Source organism: Aptenodytes patagonicus, chromosome 2 (genome assembly GCF_965638725.1).
Source record: "Aptenodytes patagonicus chromosome 2, bAptPat1.pri.cur, whole genome shotgun sequence".
Taxonomy (NCBI): domain Eukaryota; kingdom Metazoa; phylum Chordata; class Aves; order Sphenisciformes; family Spheniscidae; genus Aptenodytes; species Aptenodytes patagonicus.
Window position 1 is genome coordinate 138,183,740 of NC_134950.1, and position 25,897 is coordinate 138,209,636.

Genomic DNA, 25,897 nt, shown 5'->3' on the forward strand with positions numbered 1-25,897 from the left:
AGTTTTGTACAGTCAGTTTAAATGAAGACTGAAGGAAAAGTTTTGCTTGACCCTAACCATGTCTCTTCTCTGTGTTGAAAAGGAAACTAAGATATATTCATTCCTGACTAATCCAAAGCTCCTCTCTATTCCATCCCCAACACTGGATCTGGCCACTGAAGCAGAAGCATTACTTACTCTCAGCATTCAGCTCCCATGTCAAAAAAAAGCCCATGTGCTTTATTAGCTACTGCGGGACACTAGCTTCCCTTTTCGTGATTCAGGGTGTTTATCATGACTTACAAGTCATAATCAAGCATTCCTATGTACAGATAGACAGTGAAAAACTGATAGTGGAGAGCTATCAAGAGAGGACTATCAAGTCAGGGCCCTAGAGCACATGACCTATGAGGAGAAGCTGAGGAAGCAGAGCTTGTTAAGTTTGGTGAGAAGATGACTAAGGTGGTGGTTTAAGAGCAGCCTGCAACTACTTGGAGGGGAGGTACAAACATCATGCAGGCATGTTCTTCTCAACAGCTTTAGCTGACAGTGGAAGGCTCAATGGCCACAAATTCTAACTTGGAGGCTCAGGCTTCTCACCAGGAAGACAGTGCGGTACTCCAGCAAGATGCCCAGGGAAGCTCTGCAAATCTCCAACCCTCAAGAGTGTCAAGAATCATCTGGAGAACACCATGCCCAACCTGATCTGGTGTTGGCAGTAGCCCTATGGGACCTCTAGAGGTCTCTTCTAATCAATATTCTATGATTCTTCTCAAGTGCTACATTCTTTGTTACTTTTATCTGATTAAAATGCATATTTTTCAAAGAATTGACTTTATCAAGTGGGATTATATAACCTTATATAACCAAATTTATTCCAGTATAACTGATCTTAGCTTTACTAGAATTAATATTTCTTTTCCTCTAGATAACCAATAAAAATACTGAGTAATGTTAAACTAATAAATTCCTACAGATATCTACTAGGAGAACCTTCAGGGGATAACAATTTTCCCTATGTACAATGCTTTCTGAAACCTGTTAGCCAGTTTTTATTTCATTTAAGGCTGTAATTATTTTGGATAGTGTTATTTTTAACAGATTGTCACATACCACAGAAGTCGAATTATATTCCTCACCAATTATCTTTAATAAGCAAGCCTTCTATCATCAAAAACAGTAACCATTTGTCTGAAAAACTTTTTTCTTCGAACCGTGTTAGCCAACATGAGTTATAACACCATATTTTCACTCTATAGAGAATGCAATCTTCTGATATGCCTTTCCTAAGGTCACTCAAAATATAAACACATATATTTACCTATTTAAAGTATACGTGTACCTACTTAAAACATAAAATAGGGCATTAGCTTTATTTTATAGCATTCTGAAATCTGGTTTAGAACATTTAAAAATCTGTTTAGCCAGTTATATTAATATTCTTGTATGCAAGTTATCCATGTCTGTATGTTTAGCATTACACCTGATGTTTAATATTTAATAAGGTGTTATAAACACCTGATGTTTAATATTTGAGTATTGGTGAAGTACAACTTTTTTTTTTTTGTTGCTCCAAGATGAAAAACCAAAAACCTAACTTCCCCAACAGCTAACAGAGAAGCATTTGTTGCTCTTCCACACTGTTAACACCTTTATGCACACTAAACACTACCACAGGCCAATGCCATTGAAAAAGATACAATGGGAATAAATTAAATTTATTAAGGATGATTCTTTCAATCTGGAATTGTCTTTTTGTACCGTTTGTCTTGCACCCATGCAGAATCAGATGCCTACCCAGAACCAGTTACATCCTGATACCTAGCAAAATTCAGCACAGTCTCAGTTTACATACACTGAAAACACAGCCTTTGGCAAGCAGCAAAAATTAAGGCATGGAAAATGGTTTACAGAATACTTCTGCATCAAAAGCCCAGACCTCTCATAACAAGAGAGCTGTTCCGAGTTTTGTTCTGTGAGTAAACTGTTTTTTTCAGGATATACCAACACATACCAGCTGGGGAGCCAAAAGCCATTTAAGTAATTTATTCAATTTACATTACCACATTGACTTAAATTAAATTTAGTTAGGCTTTTTCACCAGACTCCAGTGAAAGTGTGACTGTGCCATCCTGGTTTAATGAACTAATCAGAGTAAAAATTCTGATAACTCTGAAAGGACAGTGAAATACTGTGTTTGTCAATGGACAATAAATTCAATTGCTATTTCTAGAGGTGCGTGTTTTAAGTGTCTAAGTGAACACTGAGGATAAATTATATACTTAAAATGAGAAAAAGTTTGCACCTTTAATTAAAAAAAAGCCATTCTGAAGAATCTTTACAAGCTTTATAAAACATATTGAAATAAAAAAACCTTTCAAGATTTATTCCCAGCGAGCTAATTTAGCTGTTAAAGTGCTACTGCTCAAAAAGTAAGACCTGTGCTTTGGCTACACAGACCAACAAAACAGTTATTTTGAAAGACAAATTCCCAGACAAAAACATCTGGTGGCCAGTATTAACAAGCAATTCCTGAAAGGAAAAAGCAACACAATTGTAATTTTCAAGCACTAATTAATCCCACAACACACTAGCTAGGTGACTTATGTTGTCTTATTTATTTACTTAAAACTTGAAGAGTTAGCACACAAAATGATAGACCTCCATGAACATGCACAAGTGTAAATGCACAAACAAGAACAGGACCATGACACTTCAATGCTTTGATTATCAATTTTAGTGGTAAATGGTGTAAATTACTTCTAAGAGGAAAAAAGAAAAAAAAAAACACAGGAAGTAGCTCAATGTATTTACAAACTTTAAAGACTAGCAAGTGAACAAGATGATGCTTTCTTATCTAATGTGTGCACAGAGCATTTTATTCATCATTTGGTTGTCTTGTATATTAAATCCCCAGTGGCAGAACACATTTTGGATCCAAATTTTTCATTCATGCTTGTGAATTATTGGGATTTTACCTAGAAACACTTAGATAAGGATGTCAGGCTTAAACTATTATGAGAAAAATACAGAGAGACAGAAAGAAGAGTCTATAAACAACAACTTTTTATATTTCATGAGGGCAAAACTAAGATTTATATCAGACTGAGGCTATTTTGCACTTCTGTAAAGAGATTCAAGAGGTCAAAATCTGAGCTGCACATCTGAGTCATGCTTTGCATTGAAAGTTAAAAAAAAGCAGGGGGTGCAGTGGGGGAAGAATCCTTCTTTCACACGTTTCATTAAGGCTGAGCTTATAGATTTTATTTTTTCCTTTTTGATATCTTAAAGAGCTGCGGTACTCTGTCACATATAGATAGATAGATACAGATAACATATCTATTAATAGATAACTTATGTATTAATCGTGAAAGTTACTGGGCCATATTCCGTGAATTCACCATACCTAATCCAGCCTTTCTGTAAGTGATTTTTTTTTCTTTTTAAATCAAAGGAAAAGTCATCACAAAGTCATGACAAGGAACAAATGCATTTGATTCCTTCAGTCTACAGTCAGAGGTCCAAAAACATCCACACACTCAGCTTCAATGGAACTTAAACACCTGCCAAAACATACCTATTTCTGTATGAAGGAGAGGTTTTAGCCTTCTGGTATTTCATTTACTACTTTGTTTTGGACTCAAAGTTCTCTTAAATCTTTTTACAAAAAGACTGACAAAATATATTTTAGAGTAACCACATACACAATCATTCATCGAAATATTCGTCTGTTCACGGCATCTACTGCTGGTGCAGAGATGGTTACTCGACTGCAACATAACCTTTCACTGCATTTTTAATTTTAAAACAGTAGTGGAAATACCATTTTGGAGCATTTTCTATACTTAGTCTTTACTAATATGAGGAAAATGATTTATGAAAAAGCAGAGCAAAGCAGAAAAAAAAAACAGGGGGAGTCAGCTTTGCAGAGAGGAAGAACAAGCTATTCCTCAAGAGGAACAAACAAACGCCTATTAAAGAAATTCAGAATCAAGATGACAGAAAAGTGGTCCAAAAGTAGAAACTGGCAGAATTCAGCACACGGCTCCTCTCTCTTCCCACTCAGTTTATTAAGAAAAGAAAAATCACTTTCCGATTGACTACAGCAACAGGCAGCTCTTACAAGATACTTAAGACCTGGAAAAATAAGCAATTTTTTTGAAGAGCAGAAAGAAGTTTGAACAGGGATTTCCATAATATCAGACCAGGATTTTAATTCAGTAATTAGAGATATATGAAAGAGCTGATTTCACCTTGGTGCAATTAAGTAAACTGTACACATTTTTAACTTGTTCTCAGCAGCAGACAAATATTGTTATGCTTTTGAAAACCAGCATGATCCCCAGGACGCTGAAAAGCTCTCTCACTCTAATCAGACCAGCTTTCCACAGCAGCATTTCGCCTGTTTGCGACAGTAAAAGGAAGAAACTGGATATGTGTTTTAACACTGGGAGACTGTGATACTAAACGATGCCCATTTAGCAATAGTTTGTAGCATCTAGAAACTGGCTGGACAGTTTAGGGTTCCAGGTACCTTCCTTTCTTCATCATCTATTAGTAAAATCTATTAATATTACTCGCCCCTCCTCCCTAACAGAAACTATTCTACCCCAAGATTCCATGAACAACTTTAGGGGTTTTAGTGTTTTGGTTTTTTAATAGAATTTACTTAATTTAACTATTCCAATGTTACTTCTAATTTCAAGGTGAAAAACAAAGCACAAAATCTGAAAGATGTGGGTGACAGGAGAGAGAAAGGGGAGAAGAGATGAGATCTCTCTGGACTTACTCCCCTACTCAGGGTACAAAATGAAAACCTAGGGTCATCATGCCTCCATGACCTTCATCTTTACAGAAATATTTATAGTACACCCTTCCCCATAGGTGCTGTTTTACTTTGAAAAAATCTGGATAAGAAATACTGTATTAAATCAACGCATGCTTTAAGTGAAGTGATCTCCTGTTCAGAAGAGTAACAGTCTTTGCAAGGGTTGGAATCCTTGGAAACCAAGCTGGTAGACACACAACAGACACAATCCCCAACCACATCACCATGTTAACAGAGGATACATTTCAAAGTATTAGACAGTTAGAGGCAAATAACTCCAAAAATACATCTGTGAGCATTAATTCACCACTGGGTATTATTTTGGTTTTGGGGGTTTTTTTTTAAATCTCTCTCAAACCGATAGGTTAACTATTCCCTATAAGAGCAAATAAATATTTTATTTTTCTGTCAGATGCTTTTTATGCACACAGATCAGTTCAGAACATGCACTGGCAACAGGATGTAAACATTTCCTTAATGATCTTACAAGTTGTAACAAGCAAAGCAAACAACCAAACACCAGCACCGTCCCCTGTTGGGATTCAGCATTTACTTTATAGCTCCACAGATTAAGCAAGAGCCTTGCTCCCTTAGGGTTCAAAGAGTTGAGATCAATTTAGTAGGTTACAGTGTTGTTGCAAGTAGATGTTGCTACACTGGAGACCTGTTCATTGCATCATACAACGTAAAGAAATACTTACGAGCATGGGCGCCGTGAACAAATCCTATCCAAAGAGGTTCCTCAGCTAATATTTGAATAAAACATGCAAAATTCTTGCTTGTTACATGTTGGATCTTTCAATGGACTTTCTGACAATTTAGGTATGATGGGGAAGAAATTCTAAAGAAATATTTCCTCCGCTTAGCATATCACATTGTAAAAATACAGAGAAATTTAGCATAGCACACAGTACTTGAAGCTTTCTACAGCATTTCAGAATTTTTTCATTGACAGAACAAGCCATCCATGAAGTGGGCTGGCCTATACCATTCATCTACAGAGTAGCACTGCTTTACCAGTTTGCCTCTTGCTCTTTTTCTTCTTTTTTTTTTTAAGTATTCTCATCTTCTGTGTCAACAGCATGTATGAATGTACATACACAAGCTATGTATATATGTAGATAACTTGTAAAATGAAAAAATACAACTATCATTCTGTAATGCAACCTACAACCATGACCTAAAATATTGATATTTACAATATATTATGGAAATTTTCACAGGTCTTATGTATAAGGCACACAGATTGGTATTCAAATGAGGTAGCATCCTGATATTACACAACAGAAAAAGAGTGTTTTTAAATACTGTCTGTATTAAATGAGAATGTTTAAAGTTTCCTGCTTAGAAATTATTTTAAACTGCCCTAACCACTGGCTGTAACTGAATATAGCAACCTATTCCCTGAAAGAAGCACAAGATTCTCAGGAGTAAAAAAAAGCAAGAGCACAAAACACCCTACTCTAACACTATTAGACACATCTCCAGCAGGCTTTTGCCATTTAAACTATGTGCCATAAATGCAAGAACTGCCTTCCACAGGCTAACCACAACAGAAACAAGCTGCTCATGTCAGTGCCAATCCAATTAATTTTTCTTTTGGAATACTAGAGATACTTCCTCAACTACTGCAGTGTCTTACAAGTGAAACAAGCACATCTTAGTATATATTTCTAACCTCAAGTTAGAAGCTGGATGGAACTGCCCTTCTATCTCTTCATCTCAAAGTTCACCTTCATAAAAACAAACTCCAGGAGAAAGAAAAAGAAGCAATAAAAATTGCAATGGGACAAAGACATATTGGCCACATATTAATAAATACACATGTTTGAAAAGGACTGGGAAGGCAGAACTCCGTTACTACGGATGCAACAAGAAAATTCAGCAATTTTTATCTTCTAAAAAATTCTAATAAATCAAATGTTAACTGCTCACAGAAATGGGAGGCCTTTCCTGCCACTCTATTCCCTACCTGTCTATTACAGTGACTGCACTGAAAGCAGAAATTTGAGTGACTGACAAAAGGTGACAGAACACTACACAAAACACATCTCAGACTCCCTCAGTCAGGGGACAGAAGAGATGCCACAAGGAGACACTCATGCTCCTTTAGTCCACAGCATTTACTTCAAGCAGGATGCGAGACTTACGTCCAAATAAATCCTGCCTCATTTCCCTTTCACTGAAAGAGAGAAAAATGAGGATCCCGTGGGTGATGTTGCCCTTGAATACTGCAACTCTGCACGTGCCACAGAGGTGTTTTGACATGGCTGGTGAAGCAGCTAGGAGTTTTCACAGGCAAACTCTAATGATGGGGGACACTAAGGACTAGATTTAAAGATATTTAGGCACCTAACTCCCACTGAAAGCAATGTTTCTATAGTGTCTAAATATCTTTACAGGTAATCTGATTATATGGAATGTTTCTCCTTTATTGGATTTGGAAAGACAGCAAACATGAATGCATATTTACAATATGTTTCTTCATAGCAATAAGAGTATTGGAAAATTTACTTTCTTTTTGTGAGAGCCAATTTCATTTTTAGCTATTTCCACAGACTATATCTAACGCAAGGTAAGAAACATTAGAAAGATACCCAATCAACTGGAGTATCTTGGAATTTGAACTGCATGTTTAGTACAAGATTAAGTAGTACAAGTACAAAGTACAAGATTATTTCATATTAGTCACCACTGGAATACAGATAAAACAAAGACATGCTGCTGAATGCCCCCTCATGCTTTGTATGAATAAGTCACTGCATGTCATTGCACTGTAAGAAAAAGAGGCCGAGTATGAAACCCAGATATGCTTGACTCCATTTAATGGAAAAGCAGTTATTGCCAGTTTTCAACACTACAACCAACAACTCTCCAAAAATCCTCACTGAATTACATTTCTGTGAGATAGGGCATCTAGCAGATAAATACAGCTCACTAACTATTACAGTGTTTTCCCTGATGCTTTTATAGGCTGTTTGCACAAAACCAAAGCAGTCATAAAATAAGCCACCTGTAAAGGGTTATTTTACCAACAGTACTAGAAATAGATACTTCAAGTGTGGGTGAACAAAGTGTGAACCATATGGGACGTTGCACAGATTTGAATTGGGGACTCTCACTCCTCAAAAGAACTGAAGTCAAGGCACATTCCATATGCAGCATTCTGATTCTTTGAAAGTTTGAACACTGGGTACAGCTACTAATAGTTCACTTTCTATTAGGTGAACCGGCAGTAACTCATTTTGCAGGTATCGGATAAAGCAGGTTCAGAGACCATTGTTAATTACACATCCTTAAAGGAGGAAGCTCTACAGAGGATGCCCAATGTGGGCAAATACGACTTGAGAGCTGAAAAGAAAAATAACAGAATACCATCTGCACTTTCTTCAAACAAGGCAGATAATCACTTAATAATCACTTAATGACTAAATACAAACATTAAGAATTAAAATGTTTTAAGATACCTATTCATGTCCAATCATGATTATTCAGTTTCTTAACAAACTCTACAAAAACGTTTTAAAAGCACTGTAGGATTATACTGGCTTTATAATTCAGCTGAGATAAGGTATCCCCAAAATAGCCTTTTTTGCCTGTATAGCCTTTATCCTGTTTTATAAGACAGTCATATCTTATGAAGTGCAGTTGGCATATCAGTCACTTGCCAAATCCATTGCATCAACACAAAGAATTCTGTACATCCTAATAGATGACAGTGTTCTACAGGAGTGAGGTATAAAAATAAACAAACTGACCTGGTGTTGTGGAGCTCATTGCTCTTGATGGAATGGTAATTTGCTGATAGTGTAAAGCCAAACTGTGGCAGAAATTGTTCAGATTCTGAGGTTCTTCCAGAAGTGGGGAGAATCTAAATAAAATAAAGAAAAAACACCTTTGACCTATACAGTAACAACATACTATTTTTTAAGAGACAACAGATTTCAAATGTTCTTCTGTTTAAATGTGGTTGACATAACTTTCTCACACTAAAGGTTCTTTCTTTCATGTACATTTTTGCTGTAAATTCAAGAGCTGATGATCACTGAAAACAAGCTAAGGCTAAAAATCCTCAAGCTCCAGGGCAGTCCAGACTCAGATAGAAATTTGCATTACAGCTCATCTATAGTCACATAACAGTATTAGAAAGTAAAGGATTAACTGGTCCTTTCTCTTTCCACTAAGATCAGGGAATTATATGAACTAGAGTTTGGAAGACTTGAGGAAGAAATAGCTGGATTATATCCTTATGGCTAAGCAGTGGCCAATTCATAGTTTTACTCTTACTGGAGACATTTGCAGTCAGCATTGAAATATGAATGTGCAGAAACAGATCTGCATTCAAAAGCCTTTCTGGAATATCTACTACTTCCTTAATCTCCAACGTTTACATAATTCAGAATAGAACTTGTTGAAATAATTAGCATAGTTGAATGGATCTCCCACTACTAGCTAATGACATCTCTAACACCATCAAGATAGTTGCTAATAGCGTGGGCTGCTCGAGGGCAGGGCAAGGAAGGTTCTGCAATTTGGCTGAACCCTTTCACAATCTTGTGGCATTCTAGTTCTATGCAGAAGCAGAGGCAAAAGTGCTCCTCTAATATTCACATCTGCTGAAAGTTTAAAGCTGCAGAGAGAAGGCTTTCAGGGAACTAAAATGTATTTTCATTCAAGCATGATATAAACAGCATAATGGGAGAGAGGAGAAGGCTGTAGTGCATTACAACCACTGTGACTATCGTATTCAGCCACTGCTCCTGAAGCATCTAAGTAGTCAAAGATATTCTTAGTAGTGAATATTTTAGCAGCTTTTGTCACTTTTTTTAAACCACCAACTGCACATTCAGTTTCAAGCTGAGCTCAGCCAAATTTCAGATAGTAAATTACATTTTAACCAAGTATCATCATTTAAGTTTAGCATCATTATTGTTCAAGAAAGGGAAATCACACATTTAGATAAGTAACTTCAGCTTTTATGCCCACTAAAGTAGCTTGCTCAAACAGGCATGATATTCGGACACATCCAATACTCCAGCAGACAGCATCTGTAAACCCAAAATTCATGATACTTCATGAAAATCCTAATTGTTTTCCCTTGCTTACCTCATGCATCAAATTTCATCAAATATCAGATGGAACCACTATTAAACTGAACAGCCTCTACTGTTAATCTAACCCAAAACCTCTATTTGGGCACATCTTTACCTTGATTGAGGCAGGTGAGCTACTTCCCCATATAGCTCCAAGATTTGTCAATATAACAAATGCACAATTCAGGTTAGCCAAGTTCTAAGTTTATTATTTAATTTCAGAGAGCTCATTATTATCTTAGCAGCTACACAGCTAATTAAAAACATTTTCCAGTGAATCCAACATCCATTCATTCAGTATCCAGCCTCAGCTGTGACTATGTGGTATCTCACAAAGTAAAGTAATGGATATTAATTCTTAACTATGGACTTTACTAGAGTGAATTTTTAGTAGAGATTTAAACTAAATATAACAGAAAAGTCTGGACATTAGGATTTGACAATATTCTAAGGAAAACACTTCTATAATCACCATAACTAAAACTACCATTTTGTCTAATTTCACTCCACATAGACCCTCCCATCTAAGTAGGTATTTGAAGCTAGTATGACCAGAGAACATGTTGTCAGTTCAGACTGCACGCTCAAATGGCTAAGCTTTCACCTCACATAAAGTGGAAAAATTTCCACTTTTTTCCCCAATAAAAATAATTGCAAATAATCTGGGATAGTTGTGTGAGATAGCGAGAGATCAGCAGATATGCTTGGCATGCTCCTGTCAGTGCAAATACCGACATTCCACACTCCATCAATACAATGGTCCCACCCATCCTGAACCACTGGGTTATGGATGCCAGCTTTGCTGAAACTCTGTAGAAAGAAGCTGCTTCATAGCTCTTCCATGCTTTTCTGGAGCAAGGAACACTTACTCTTGGAGGAGAATCAAGTTAGGGAAGACTTAAACAAGCTAGACACACATAAGTCCACGTGACCTGATGGGATGGATGCTCCCATGAGTGCTGAGGGAGCTGGCCAATACCACTGCAAGGCCACTCTCAGATTACCTTTGAAAGGTCATGACCATCAAGGGAGGTTCACAAAGACTGTAAGAAAGCAAGTGTTACTCCTGTCTTCAGGAAGGACAAGAAGGAGAATACAGAGAACTACAGGCCAGTCAACCTCACCTCAATTTCTAGGAAGGTGATGGAGCGAATAATCCTGGAAACAATTTCCAACTATGCGAAGGACAGGAAGGTGATGGGAAATAGCATATATTTATGAAGGAGAATCATGCTTGGCCAACCTGATAGCCTTCTACAATGAAATAACTAGCAACACAGATGAGGGGAGAGCAGTGGATGTTGTTTACCTTGACTCTAGCAAGGCTTTCAGCACTGTCTCCCATAATATCCTCACAGACAAATTGTGAAATACAGATAGATAAGTAGACAGCATGGTGGCTGAAAACTGGCTGAGCTGCCAGGCTCAAAGGGTTGTGATCTGCAGCCCAAAGTCCAGCTGGAGGCCAGTCACTTTAATGGAGCACCCAGGGGTCAATACTGGTGCCAGTACTGCTTTTCATTAAGGACCTGGCTGATGGTACAGAACACACCTTCAGCAATTCTACAAATGATTCAAAATTGGGAGGAGCGGTTGACAGAGCAGATGGTTGTGCTGCCATTCAGAGGGACTTCAACAGGCTACAGAAAATGGGTCTGCTGAATGTATGTGGCAAGGTTTGCGGGGGTGAGAGGGCTGCAGGGGTAGACTCTGTGGGAGAAGGCAAAGGGCTGCCATGTGCCAGTCACAGCTGGTCCAGCCAGCCCTGCAACAGCCCCACCGCAGGCCAAAGCTTAGCCCATCACCAAAGTTTGTGGAGCCACTGTGAAAACACACTTAAGGGCAGAAAACACCAGACAGAGAGAGAAGGGGGAAAGAAAAGTGAGAAACAGAAAGAAAACCAAGGTCAGAGGAAAAGAAGGTGCTCCATCGCAGAGCAGCTATGTAAAGAAGACAGAGCCAGACTCTTCTCAGTGACACCAAGTGACAGAATAAGAGGCAATGTGCCCGAATAGAAATATGGGAAATTCTATTTAAACATCAGAAGGCACTTTTTTCACTGTTAGTGAAGCCAAACACCTCAGGAACAGGCTGCCCAGCGAGTTTGTTGAGTCTCCATCCTTGGAGATTGTAACACCACCTTGGGCAACCTGCTGCAGTTGACCCAGCCTTGAGGAGGGGGTGAACTAGGTATCTCCAGAAGTCCCTTCCAGCCTCAGCTACTCTGTGATTCCATGATGTAGAAGTTAAGGATTTCTCCCTTTCAAGATCACCATAGACAGCAGCAGCGCTGAATATTCATTGCTGTTAAACCTACTGAGAATAATTCCCGTATAAGAAAGCATTCTGCTGGGATCCCCATAAAAAGATTTCTGTTAAGGAATTTTGTAAATTCAACTCTACTGGTAGTCTTATATTTTATGAAGTGGCGGTTGGCATCCTGCCTGATACTGTATTTCCATATACTTCTTGTAAATGCAAAGCTTTCAGTAGTTGAATGTTGTTGTTCAGGTTCAGTTTTAACAACTCCTTGCAAATCTGATACAAGGCTCACATTGTCAAAGCTCACATTTAGAACTATGAAAAACTCCACATCATCATATACAGAATTATATCCACAACACAGACACCCTCATTCAAACAGACTTCTACTGATAAGCTGACATGCTTCGTTTCTTTCCCTTTACTGAAGGAATGTCATAGTGTAAATTAGACAGTATGAACTGCAGTGCCACGTATTTTTTAATGTTAGCACTGAATTAAAGGAAAAAAGCATAGTGCTGGCCACAGTACGTTCTAATTTTTATAATTATTTTATAATTTATATAAGGGTACTATGGTTCTTGGGAGATGCATTTATACTCCACCTCCACCCACAAAAAACAGCACACAGCTCCTGATCAGTCAAATCTTGAAGATACTAAGGTACGGCAAGTGGCTCCGGGACTCAGTATAGATTATCTGCATTTCCTAAGGCAATCCACTTCAACTGGATGATAACTCGTTAACCAAGTTATCAACTTGGCATATTAGGCTATAGCACAATATACAGCAAATTAGCATCTACCTTCAGATATATCACTGGCAGTGATGCTGCTCATCAGTGACTTGCATTTGCTCACCCAGGAACAATGAACCTGCTCCTTTTTCTTCAAAGGGAATTCAGTAGTTCATGTGCTCCAAGGACTGATGTAGCTTTGAAACTGCTACAGAAGAACAGCACAAGACAGAATGTAGGTCTTCATGCCCAGTGGCCACCATAAAGCTTATGTTTCTCATGACTATAAATAAGTACATTTTCAAACAAAAGTAAGCATTTCAAGTTAATAACATTCCTTTAAACTGTCATCTCTCACCGTGCTGTCCCAAGACTATATTCACTGACTACTTTTTTTCTATCTTGTGCCTATACTTCAAAATTATTTTGGGAACTGGGTTTCTGAAATGGGATGCAGTGAATACAAACTAACAGAATTCAGATGAAATAGATATTTCTACTTCTATTTCCTCCTTCTCCAAGATGAATTTTTCATGAGCACTTTTGAGACGAATCCATACGCACACGTTTTTCAAAACTACATCCTGGAGGTATCTTCCAGATCTTTCTCTTCCAGGAGGATTTTTTACCCAACTCCAAAATACTTCTATTTGTAAAGGGGTTTAGAAAATCATTACACAAAGATTTCGTGGATAAAAATATAGAATGCTACACTTCATTAAATTCTGAACATGACAGGTTGGCACCCCTGATAACACATCTAGTTGATTCTCTGCTGGATATATTGTTTTAAAACAACTTTCAGTTCCTTATCGACAAAATTCTGAGATCAAAATCCTGTAGGCCATTCACCTCAAGTGTCACAAGAAAGGAACAGTAATCCCTTCTCCTCACAACAGCTTGTGTGTTAAAAAACTAAGCATCTAAGACAGCTGTCAGAATTAGTACAAATTCTGTTGTCCAACAAGCAGTTTAGTAAAAAGCACAATTAAAATGGATCTGAAAGGTTAAAACAATAAAAAATAAATAAATAAATAAACCCAACAACAACAGTTTTTCTCTACAGGGCACGAAAAACTTGATGGTTAAAAAACTTCTTCCAAATTACTATTTTACACAAAAATCTTGAATAAGTATTCATACTGTATATAATGAAAATCAGAGGCAAAAAATAAAAAAAGAGATCAAACTGAAGATCTTTTAAAAAAGCATGGCAATAGAAAGACTGGAAGACAAATTACAGTGAACTTCTACTAAAATGAATTTCACCCACACAGGCCAAATCCAGAGTGCCAAATCCAACCCTTCTAACCTTATATGAACCTTCAAAATTTGATCAGGAAGTGACCTGGCATACGGAAAAGGAAAAAAACAAGATCACATGTTAAATGTTCGTGTGAATTCTAAACACAAAGACTTAAAAGACATCAGCTCAAAGAGCAAATCATAGAATCACAGAATCATAGAATCATTGAGGTTGGAAAAGACCTCTAAGATCGAGTCCAACCGTCAACCCAACACCACCATGCCCACTAAACCATGTCCCTAAGTGCCTCATCTACACGTCTTTTAAATACCTCCAGGGATGGGGACTCCACCACTTCCCTGGGCAGCCTGGTCCAATGTTTCACCACTCTTTCAGTAAAGAAATTTTTCCTTACATCCAATCTAAACCTCCCCTGCCGCAACTTGAGGCCATTTCCTCTCGTCCTATCACTTGTTACTTCGGAGAAAAGACCAACACCCACCTCGCTACAACCTCCTTTCAGGTAGTTGTAGAGAGCGATGAGGTCTCCCCTCAGCCTCCTTTTCTCCAGGCTAAACAACCCCAGTTCCCTCAGCCGCTCCTCATAAGACTTGTTCTCCAGACCCCTCACCAGCCTCGTTGCCCTTCTCTGGACACGCTCCAGCACCTCAACGTCCTTCTTGTCGTGAGGGGCCCAAAACTGAACACAGTATTCGAGGTGCGGCCTCACCAGGGCCGAGTACAGGGGCACGATCACTTCCCTACTCCTGCTGGCCACACTAGTTCTGATACAGGCCAGGATGCCATTGGCCTTCTTGGCCGCCTGGGCACACTGACGGCTATATACTCTTTTATTGCATTTCTATTATATTTGGTTTAAAAACATAAAATAAGGTAGACTAAACCCAGGACATTATGCAGAATAACACTATTAGCCAGTGACCTTTATATGCAAGTACAGTGCAGATTTACTACCAGCATTATCAAAGTCCAGTCCAAGAGATACTGGGGTATATAACTGCTTTCAGTTAGAATTTCAGGGTTCCACAGAAGAGCAATGCCTTCAGTATCCAGAGCTCACTGCAGGATTAAGTATTTTTACAATAAGGTGTTTGGGTACCTTATTCTTAGTTAGGTAGCTACTTAACAACTTTTTGAAGTCTGTAACAATTTCGCGGTACATATCCTTGCAGGTTCGGTATTAAAGAACTACCCTAGCAGTGAGTTCTGGACTATCATGCTCTTTGTACTTCCCCACCAAAGTCATTTCTGATACATACTGCCTAACAGAAAAGCATGTCTTAGAGTCTCTAAGGAATCCTCAGCTATACTAACATATAGCTAGTTTTAAATCACAAATGTTGAAGTATACTGGGTGGCAGGAGATGCACAATGTTGTGCAGAAAGGTGATTAGGTTAATATAGTCCCTTCATTTCGCACCAGGAACACACTAGCTGCATCATGCTGTGTCTCAGTATCAGCTGCATAACTGCAAAGCCCCCAACCCCTTTTCCTACCCATTTGAACTGGGCTGCCTTTGCTGGATGCAGAAGTTAAAAAGTCAAGAAATTCATGTTATTTCTTTTGAAGAGTAAGTTACATCACTGTACTTTTTCAATTACTCATATGCAATATTAAGCAGTTTTATACCTCACGCATATACCATACTGTGAGCATACTACTTAATGCAGCTGTAAGGCTGGAAGGCTCACGCTTCTGTCTAGTAAAACAAATCCTCCTTTCTGAAGCTCTCTTAAGCAAGCAAAAGAGCCATACAGCCATTTGGTCCATCTCTTTTACACTCACCATCTACTACAGAGATGAAGCAAATAAGATTTCTAAAAAAGAAAGATGAGATGATGCCTTCCATTAAAAATGAGTCTTAGACCTCAATCATCAGGATTAAATAATGTGCTGCTAAGCAGCTGGCTGGACTTCTGCTATGCCAATTACAACAAACTGGCACAAGCTTCTGCTCCGTTTCCCAGTGAAGCCAGCTGGAAATATGATCTAGCTAAAACCAACCATTTTTTTCAGCCTCATCAAGTTTTTTGAACTTGTTCACCACGCAGCTGCAGCAATAATTCTACTGCAACTTCAGTTGTCCTGTCTCCCTTCTCCGTGCTAGCCCCTTGGCTGGGCCAAGAAGAGCGCACATCAAGCTGTGCCCTCACAAAGTAGAAGTGAGGTACAAGATCCATCCTGCATCAAGTACTGCCAGGCAGTAGCAGGGACCTCACCAGGTGAGGGACTGGCCTGCATGATGCTTTCATAGCAGAAAGAAAATATAAGACAGACTAGCCTCTTTAGGTCCACATTTTTATTTATTTATTTATTTATTTTAATTTGCCAGATTTTAATCAGTATTGCTTAAAAATATTTTGGACACAAAAAGAACTTCTGCTAGAGAAAAACGAATCATGAAATTAGGAGGTCACTGAAGCACAAATTTGACTTCTATCACTTCTGCCACTTGAAGCATTGTAAAACATAACTACAGCTGAGACTGTATCACTAATCAACATACACAGGCACTTCCAGAGAGGAAGAGTTCTCTCCTGCGTTCCCAGAGTCCTGCCAATGAACCCTGCTGGAGCCAGGGAAACGTAACAGACTTCTCAGATTCTTCGCAAAGCCTGATGAAAAGAGGGATGGAAGTCTCAGCAGTTAATGCTTCTCTAAGCCCTAACGGTAGCTCGCAAGGGAAGATACTACTTCTAAACTGGTTTGGTGGCTAGTAACGAAAAAAAATACCATTAGAGACCTGAAGAAATCCAGTTAAACGTAAGGAAAGAAAGAAAGAAACAAACAAACAAAAACCTTTTTCACTGGAACGGGTTGCACAGGGTGGCTGTGTAGTCTCCATCCTTGGAGATACTCAAAACCCAAGTGGACATGGCCTTGATCAGCCTACTCTAGCTGACTGTCTAGTTCAATCCCAATGCACAAAGTACAATCTCTAGAGATGCTTTCCAGCCTCAGCCATTCTGCGAGCAGCTCCAAGATACACGAAGAACAGCCCTTGTAGGTAGTTCGAAAGCGGGTATAGTCCTCTCCCCACACACAAGGGCATGGAGAAACTTCCACCAAGTGTATATAACTGAAGGAAGGCATCTGCCTCTTATGAATTTTTCTTCTTCTCAAAAAGTTGGACAAAGTGAGTCACTACAAGAAACTATAGAGCCCAGATTATTTTGATGGAAATTTCAAATTTAAAATTTCTCTTATTCCGCCCTTCTTCCCCAGCACTGCCAAAACTAATTATCCAGGCTCCTGGGAAGAAAGCCTCAGACAGAACTCAAGCACCTAATTTAGAAATACTTTGTATCAAACTATAAGAACATTATTAAATTTGCCTTTGAAAAATTTTAAGCGGACTTCTGTGGAAAGCAAAGGCAAATTTAAATGACAGCAGGAGTAGAGAGACTTACATGCGCACTGTGAGCTTTGCACTACTGACCTAAACTGTGTTTAGTTCAAGGGATATTTGAGGGAGGCAAGACTTCATTAACCAATAATTTATTATCAATCATCATCAATAACTTATTCACTGATAATTAAAAAAAAAAAAAACAAAACAAAAACCCCTTGAGTTATGTGAAAGGAAACAACTCTGCTGAAACCAAAAGAGCATACTCTTACCGATCTCTGTCTGCTATGTGTCCAAGAACATCCATTTCTCTAAAAATGCATGAGACTAAATGTAATTTTAACTCATGAAAATGATTAACGAGGGGAAGGGAAGATGGACTGTTTATTCTATGTATGCATACACATAGAATAAAAAACCACCACACACATTCTTAATAAGTGGTCTTACACAAGAAGAAGAAAGTAAATATGTAAACTTTCACCATTCATGTCATTAAAATATGACTTTTCCCATGGGTTCAGGTAACCCAACCTAGTTCAGAGCACTAGAACTATAAACAGTCTTTCAAAAGAACAAGTAATAAACAGTAAATAGAGCACTTCTGAAACCCTTTGAGCCTATAATATGTAGTCCACAGTATTTCAGCTTTGGTTTATATTTGTCTTTTCACCAGTTGAAAACTAAAATTTCTCTCAACCACTCCCCTTTCTTTTTTCTTAAACTGAATCATATTTCAGCTGCTGTTGAACCTTGCTGCACAGTGTGGTAACTAACATATAGCTACCGATAAAGAACTTCAGGTAGTGACACAATTTTCTCCTATTCCTTATTTACTCTATCTTTTCAAGTAAAGGGCAGCATAAGAACAAGTTTATTATGTTTTAAATTTAATCTGAGATGCACAGCACTGGAATATTCACAGCAGGGGGACTTTGTAATTAGAATGTATCAGAACATCAAAGCTTCACACAGAAATGCACTTTTGCATTTCTGCAACATCATACCTACTTAGAATAACAGAATGCATCTCATGAAACAACAAAAATTATTAGCCTCCCTACGGGAGTCTGTCTGTCTTAGGCAGACTCTACAGGAAGAGACTACCTACTTATCTAGAAAAGAAAGCCTCCAAAGGGAATCCCAGACAGCTGACCTGGGTTCCGAATTGTCCTCTGAAGGAATCAGTCTTGCTTTCCTTCTCAGCTCTTAAAGGATGCATGAAGGTATGTGCTGGTTAAGTTAAAAGGAAAAAAATAAAATAAAATTCTAAAATAAAAGAGCAGTTTCATGTATAAACTTCCTCAGACGTTATAAAAATTTTATTTGGAACCACCAAAAATTTACTTTCAGTATAATTGTTTGGATTCATTCACTTAGACATATTGCAATAAAGTTTTTCTGTTTTTAAGACAAAAGGACTTTCCCTCACTGAAACCTTCCTCAATATGTAACAATTAAACACTCTGATGTGATCATAAAGATAAATATAAACACTTGGGATTATCACCACTGCCTTCAAAAAGACTAGAGTGAAGTTATAGCTAAATATCCTTGAAAAATCCAATTCATGTTAGATATGTTTATATATAGATATTAGCACAGATAATCATACTCAACAGAACCTGATTTGCAAACAGTTTGTATTTTTAGAGCACAATATGTCTCTGTGAGCTTTGCTTTGACACTTGGTTTGGATGAATCCAGACAAACCTCCAGCTGAATCATCGTAACATTCTGCTGCTCTCCAGCCCTTCCACAGAGGCTACAAAGCCGTCCGTAGTTTCTCCAGAACCACTGTTGCTACTTCCATTAAATTAGGACCTAGATGTCCCATTCAGGATTCAAACCACTTAGTAAGACATTCAGTATTCTGTTATTTAATGGACCTTTAAAAGTTATCAAAACCTTTGAAATGTCAAGAGATGGAAAAGAGCTCTTACACCACGCCTCAATGGTCTTGAATTAGTACATTCATGTGGACTGTGGAACACAGGTCTCAAACGTGACCTTCTGATGTCTCATGTGTACCACCTACCCCCCTAAAGAAATAGTATTCAGTGTCGGACACATTCCTTCAGTGACACAGGCACATTCAAAAAGCTGTACAAGTGTTAACCTCATTTACAGTTAAACTATTGTCCTCTTCTATACTTACAGATATTTCTGATTTTGAGAAAGTCTGAGCCACTTAGATGGCTTAGATACAATACAAGATATTGTTTTAGGAAAAAGGGAAAAAAAAGAATCGTTTCTGAATGTTATCACTTATCGGCCTTAAAATATTAACCTGAGAAAGGAGTATTTGAAAAAAAATATAAAGCAGAGAACTTCAAATCCACAGGTATATTTGGATCTTTGGTAATTCTGACTTCTACTAGACAGAAAATTTTCCAGAAAAATAAACGTGACAGTAAGGCACGCAAAATACAAACTCATGACAACTTCATTGTAGGTCAAGAGTCTCAAGAATATAAAGAAAGAGAAGCATCTACAAATAGGTAAAACACAAGCCAAGAACCATGGCGATCACCTACAGAAATCAGTCAGCTACTTCCATTACGAAGCACGCAGAGGCCCCAGGTGAGAACAAGACCGCCTTGTGTGTTTATGTAGCGCCTAACACAGCTCCTCCTGCAAGGAACTTTGAACCTGTGCCAGCAAACCAGGCAGAGGGGGACAACAGGGCTCAGTACAGGTGCCAAGCACAATGATGAGTGGCGATTTGACACCTTTACTCTAAGAAAGATTTTTATAAAGTGATGAAGTCAGACTAACAAGAGAATCAACATAGGAAAGGGGCTATAGGTACATAAAAGTTGTTAGCAAGCTTAGCAGGAAGTAGAGGCAACCTCTACGTGGCATTTTGTCATAGTTGTGATACATTACATGAGATGTTGTCCAATGTTATTTCACGCATTAAAAGTAGCTGAGAGGAGTCAAAATTTTCCATTTAAATCTATGATGGAAAAGCGGGTTTATCTGCTTAGCAGCAAAAAGATTTTTGTTGTTTTTACCATCGAGAATCCTTCAGCTTTTGTTGCTTAATTAACAGCCAAGTGTTTTTCTGTTAATTGAAAACAAGTTTCAGTCAAATTTTCCTCAGGATGCACGGCATATGGATGGCCAGAGAACATATAAGCTGTGTTTGTGTATATAAACTTACCATAAAAAAAATATTATATCTTCTGTCATTGAATTTTGTCAAAGCTTGGACAAATTTTTTTTACACTACCTTCTACATACATTAGGCTTCAATTTTGGCTTTTCAATGTCTAAAGAACTATTACTACAGAGCCTTTAATTGTTTAAGCAGTTATTTGCATTGTTTGACAAGTAAGAAATTTTGTAGAGCTTGTATTACAGAAAAATAAACCTTTCACTAAAGCTGATGCTTTGAAGAACATTTACATTGAATGTCCTTTGACGGTGGATTTCTTTACAGTAAAGCTTTACTTGTCTTCACAAGACAAGTTTAGGATTAAAACTGACATTTGTTAAGAGTATGGTTCAGCAAGGACCAAAAGATAATGGAAGTCTGATTATTACTTTGGCATTTTCAGCAGTGGAATACAAACCAAGAAAACAGACTTTCTGCATCAGGCAGTTAAACTGGATCGCAGGTAGAAGTCTAAAAATTATTTTCATGTGCAATTAGTTTTCTGTGATTTCACCAATATCACTGGGGAAAAAAACAGACAAACATTATCTTTGATAATTTGTAAGTTAGTATTATAACACATCCTTCATACAGGAACTTGCCAGCCACAATGCAAGAGACTTATTAATGCACCTGGCTGATTAATTGAACTCATAAAGCAGAACTTAGGAGAAAATTCTGACCGCTGCTGCAAGTGCATATTGTCATTTAGCAATAGCACTATGGCAAAATGAGAAAAGCTAGTGATATTCATAAAGGTCATGGAAAGTAAGTCTTGTGCAGGAGGGGGAAGAAAAAAAAAAAAAACACCACCACAACCCACGTTCCAACCAAGCTCTTGTTCACTCTCACTCAGTGTCTGATGGTTGAGCAAAAAAATAAAATTAAAAAAAAAAAAAAGACCCAACACACATCAAATCAACTGGTTGATTTTGCCCCCATCAGATACTATGGATATACATATACTTGCAACTATTTTAATGCAAATATTTTTGTACATCAACTTAATTACAAGGAAGCTTACACATTTGTAAATCTCAGATATAAATATCAGCTCAGATATCAGTTCCAACAAAAAGGTATAAAAATTTTATCTAGCAACAAGCTACAGGTAAATCTCCTCATTTAATAAAATGAATTCTGTATTCATACACTTTTGCATCTGGTAACGTACATACAAAAAATATTGGGCTTCTTACCAAGTGACTCAGTTTCCCTTCATGTTAGGATTACAACTGTGGCAAGTACTCTAATTTGAAAGATTTCAGGTGCACAGCCATTTCAGTTTCAACCATGTGGGCTTGTTCTTTCAACACTAGAATTCAGTTTTGAATTGCAGATTTAATATACTCAAGACCTCAAGAAAAATCACAGCTAAAACCACCAAGTTTCACGAAGACTTGGGGGGGGGGGGGGGGGGGAACAGGGACAACACACCAAAAAAAACCCCCAAAACCATGCCTATGCACATTGAAGAAAATCCCACTTGATTCAGATGAAAACAAAAGCACAACAAGCAAAACCAGGGCTAAAGACGACTCAACACTTGTTCTCACTTAAACAAGCAACCCTGACTGGATGAAAACAGTTTGCATTAAAACTCAATGGTTTTGGCAAACACTTCAGAAGGAGCACTGCAGAACACTGCACCTGCCATTATAAAAAAAAAATAAAGATGTTGTTTAAATGCATTAAAAGCTTGATTTTTTTTCTTCCTATTCTTTCATAATCAGCAACCTGAATATCCATGGAAGAGACTGCATCTGTGAACTGAGATGTTGAATTCAGTTGGTGCCCCTGAGTTTTTTAAGGATATGAGCTTAGAGTGCTCAGACATGAAAGAAGGTTTTGGGTTGGGGGTTTTTTTGTTATTCTGTAGGACTGAACAGGTATGCAGATGTCAACCAGTCAAACAGAATCACAGAATTCATTTTATGCTTCAATGAGACTGTATTCCTCTTGCTGTTGCCTCTAAAATAGGTAAAAGAATAGCAAAAGCTATTTTCTTACACCAGAAAAAGAGAGTATTCATCCCTGTCTTAGCTGGTACATAACATAGCACTTAGTCTGTGATTGATCCAAATCTATCATGTGTCAATCACAAACATTAGATAATGCGATGATTTTAATTACTGCTGCATAACTTTAAGAGGCCAGTAGAATTCAAAACTGAAAGGGAAGTATGTCATTGTTAAAAAAAGATCTTCAGGTTGCAGAAGCAATTCTAAATCAAACCATCACCTGTCAAACTAATGTAAACAAAACTAATGTCATTTCTTAAGCCTTTGGGACTCAAAGAAAGGTGCACAGACAGATTAGCAAAGGCACAGAGGCAGGAAGGGACACAATAAATGGGAGAGGTGGAACAGAAATGGGTTTCCAGCATACTTCTGGGGAACGCAATGTGACAAGCAACTTTTCTATGTAACTTTCAGCAAGATGGATCTTCCAGTAGTAAGAAAAAAAGAAAAAAAAAAAAAATCCAAAACCAGAGTTACAAATTGTAATTTCTAACACATATATTGCTACATTCTGAACGAACTGGAATTAAGATAAAAGCACAGATGCAGGGTTTGTGAGTACACCAGAAAGGAAAGGGGGTTTAGGAGTTTACAAGATATTCAATACAGAATTTAATGGTCCACTTTTAGGAAGACTCAGGTTTTAAACTGATAGAAATATAATTTTCACCTTTTTTTTTTCCTGTATGAAAATTACGTATGTATCCAAATGAACTGTCATCTGTCATTCAAGCATAAGTCACTTTGGTAACCATATTTCTATAGAAAAAGAGAAGTTAATGAAAGCAGTCCTAGATTTTTTGCACAACAGGCAAGAAGCTTAAGAGAAAATAATTAAAATTATAGTGTTACGTTTGGATTTACTGCCAAACTCTTGTAGCAAGTAAATCCAGATGCACAGGATTAGATTTTATGTTATTTTTACTGGCAGAGTCCCAACAACCTGTCTGCAGTCCATGAGAGCTCATACAGCTGCAGACTTCCTGCTGCAGACTCCTCACAGCAGATACCTAACTCCTTTTGTTTTGATACAACACCAAGCATATTGCAAATTCAACTAGAAGCAAGTTTCAACAGAAGCTGCATCATTATGTTCGAGGATATTATGCATGCCATATCACAGACTGGTAAATAAACATCACATTGAAATATTTTTCAGTATATCCAGGGGTTTTTTACTTAGTATAAAGATACTACTATATTTTTTATTTTATTTTTAAACTTTGATAGCTTGGTAATCAAATTCCTCTTGACTTTAGGACACATGGACAACTTCATGGTTAGATTTGTCTAAACAGAGCTACAGCAAAATAAAATCTAATATAAAATTTGAAAGCAAGCAGAACAGCAAAAAAAATACGCTCTACCTAGTGGTAAATGTCTAACCTAAATAATTTTAATTATTTAGTAATTAATTAAGACACAGACACCTTAAATAAAGGCACAGACATTCACAATGACAAAGTTCCTTGTTAGACTCCAACTATGCTTTATTGGCAATATAAAATTCAAGCTTAAAACTAGTAATTATAGAACAACTCCATTGTCCCACAGCTGGAAGAAGCTCTTTCCTCATGAACATAAACATCCCTAACCATAAACCTGTGGCTAAAATAGCCTGTGTAAAACCGGATGAGGTCTCCCGAGGAATGAGTGTAGTGACGTCATCTCCTTTCAAAACCCACTCAAATTCCAACCGAGCCAAATCTCAGGTCATTTCAGGCTCAAAAAACAACAGCCAGGCGAATGTAGCATAAGCCTTCTTTTCAGGGATCTCTAGTGTAGCTAAAGATTGAGTAAGACTAAGAGCAATATCCAGGATTTGTGACTAAAGATTTGTCTGATTAATATGTCACTTATTTTCTTAAATTTTATAATTGATGTAGGTTACTGATTGAAAACAAAACAATAATAAAAAGTAACCTTCTGCTTGCCCACAGAAAGACAGTTACTGAGTATTCAGCTATTTCAACTAGTCCACAACCTGACTTCCCAGTAAAATGAAGAATTGGTTTCATGGAATTGATATTATCTTGTAGGAATAACGTAAGAGACACCTTATTGCAGCCCTTCAATATATATAAGGGGGGCTTATAAGAAAGATGAGAGAGGCTTTTTACCAAGAACTGTAGTGACAGGACAAGGGGCAATGATTTTAAACTGAAAGAGGGTAGATTTAGATTAGATATAAGGAAGAAATTCTTCACTATGAGGGCGATGAGATGCTGGAACAGGTTGCCCAGAGAAGTTGTGGATGCCCCATCATTGGAAGCATTCAAATTCAGGTTCAACGGGGCTTTGAGCAATCTGGTCTAGTGAAAGACATACCTGCCCATGGCAGGAGGGTTGGACTAGCTGAATTTTAAAGGTCCCTTCCAACCCAAACCATTCAATGATTCTAATTCACATTTACATATTTTTTTTAATTTGATTATGGTAAAAGAAAGATTAGTTGATGCTTCTGCTAAAAATGTAAAGTTGTTATAGATGTTGGTGTGAGGTTTAATACTGATGAAACAGCTAAATACTGATGAAACAGCTACTAGTGTGAACCAAAGAAAAGCCTTATCAGTAATTTACAGTATTTCTAACACTACTACAAAAAAACTCCATAAATAATACAGTAAGCACACAATTGAACCTATGCTGACGGAAGTTAATAGCATGCAGCCTTTTGACTTTTCAGGGCTAAGAAATAGCTCTGCAGATGCTGCAGTTACACATGTACTGCATTAGTCCATTAACATCGTTCAGTTTAATCACCTTACAAAGCTTTTTTTTTTTTTTTAAATGCCTAGAAAGATCAAAAAGATGCATCTCTCATTATTACTGACAAAGCCTTATAAAGCTGGCATGCTACATTTTCAACCCCTCTTTTTGTGTTTTAGTGTAACTAGGAAGAAACCAAATTTCTTAGCAGCAGGTAGAAAGACCCAGTTGCAGCCAGTCAAGAAAAAATAACCCCGAAGCTGAGAAACAGAACAGGAGAGAGAAGAGGACGTGGAAAAGGTTAAGAGAATTTGCTAGGCTGCCAGAAGATGATCTAAGAAACTGAGCTTTATCCCAAGATATGCCTTCAGCTAAAATAGTCAATTATTATGATAAAAAGGCAAGGCAAAGCAGCAGTAAAAGTTATAATGGTGTTCAGAAATGCAGAATTTCCATTCAGAAATAAATGGAAGTATGACAGCATCAGCAGGG

General features: G+C 37.6%; 1 protein-coding gene across 4 annotated transcripts in view; it reads right to left on the bottom strand.

Annotated features, from left to right (window-relative positions):
* Positions 1-25,897, bottom strand: part of HDAC9 (histone deacetylase 9) — a 499,339-nt gene that overhangs the window by 449,612 nt on the left and 23,830 nt on the right. For 2 of the 4 annotated variants that reach the window (XM_076331372.1, XM_076331374.1), the window contains exon 2: positions 8,566-8,678. The exons of 1 other annotated variant lie outside the window; for it this stretch is intronic. In XM_076331372.1, coding sequence (XP_076187487.1) covers positions 8,566-8,584 — 19 coding nt within the window. In that variant the 5' untranslated portion in view covers positions 8,585-8,678. Of the gene's footprint in view, positions 1-8,565; positions 8,679-23,366; positions 23,400-25,897 lie in introns of those variants that run through there. One more of the 4 variants, XM_076331373.1, reaches the window with a different exon arrangement.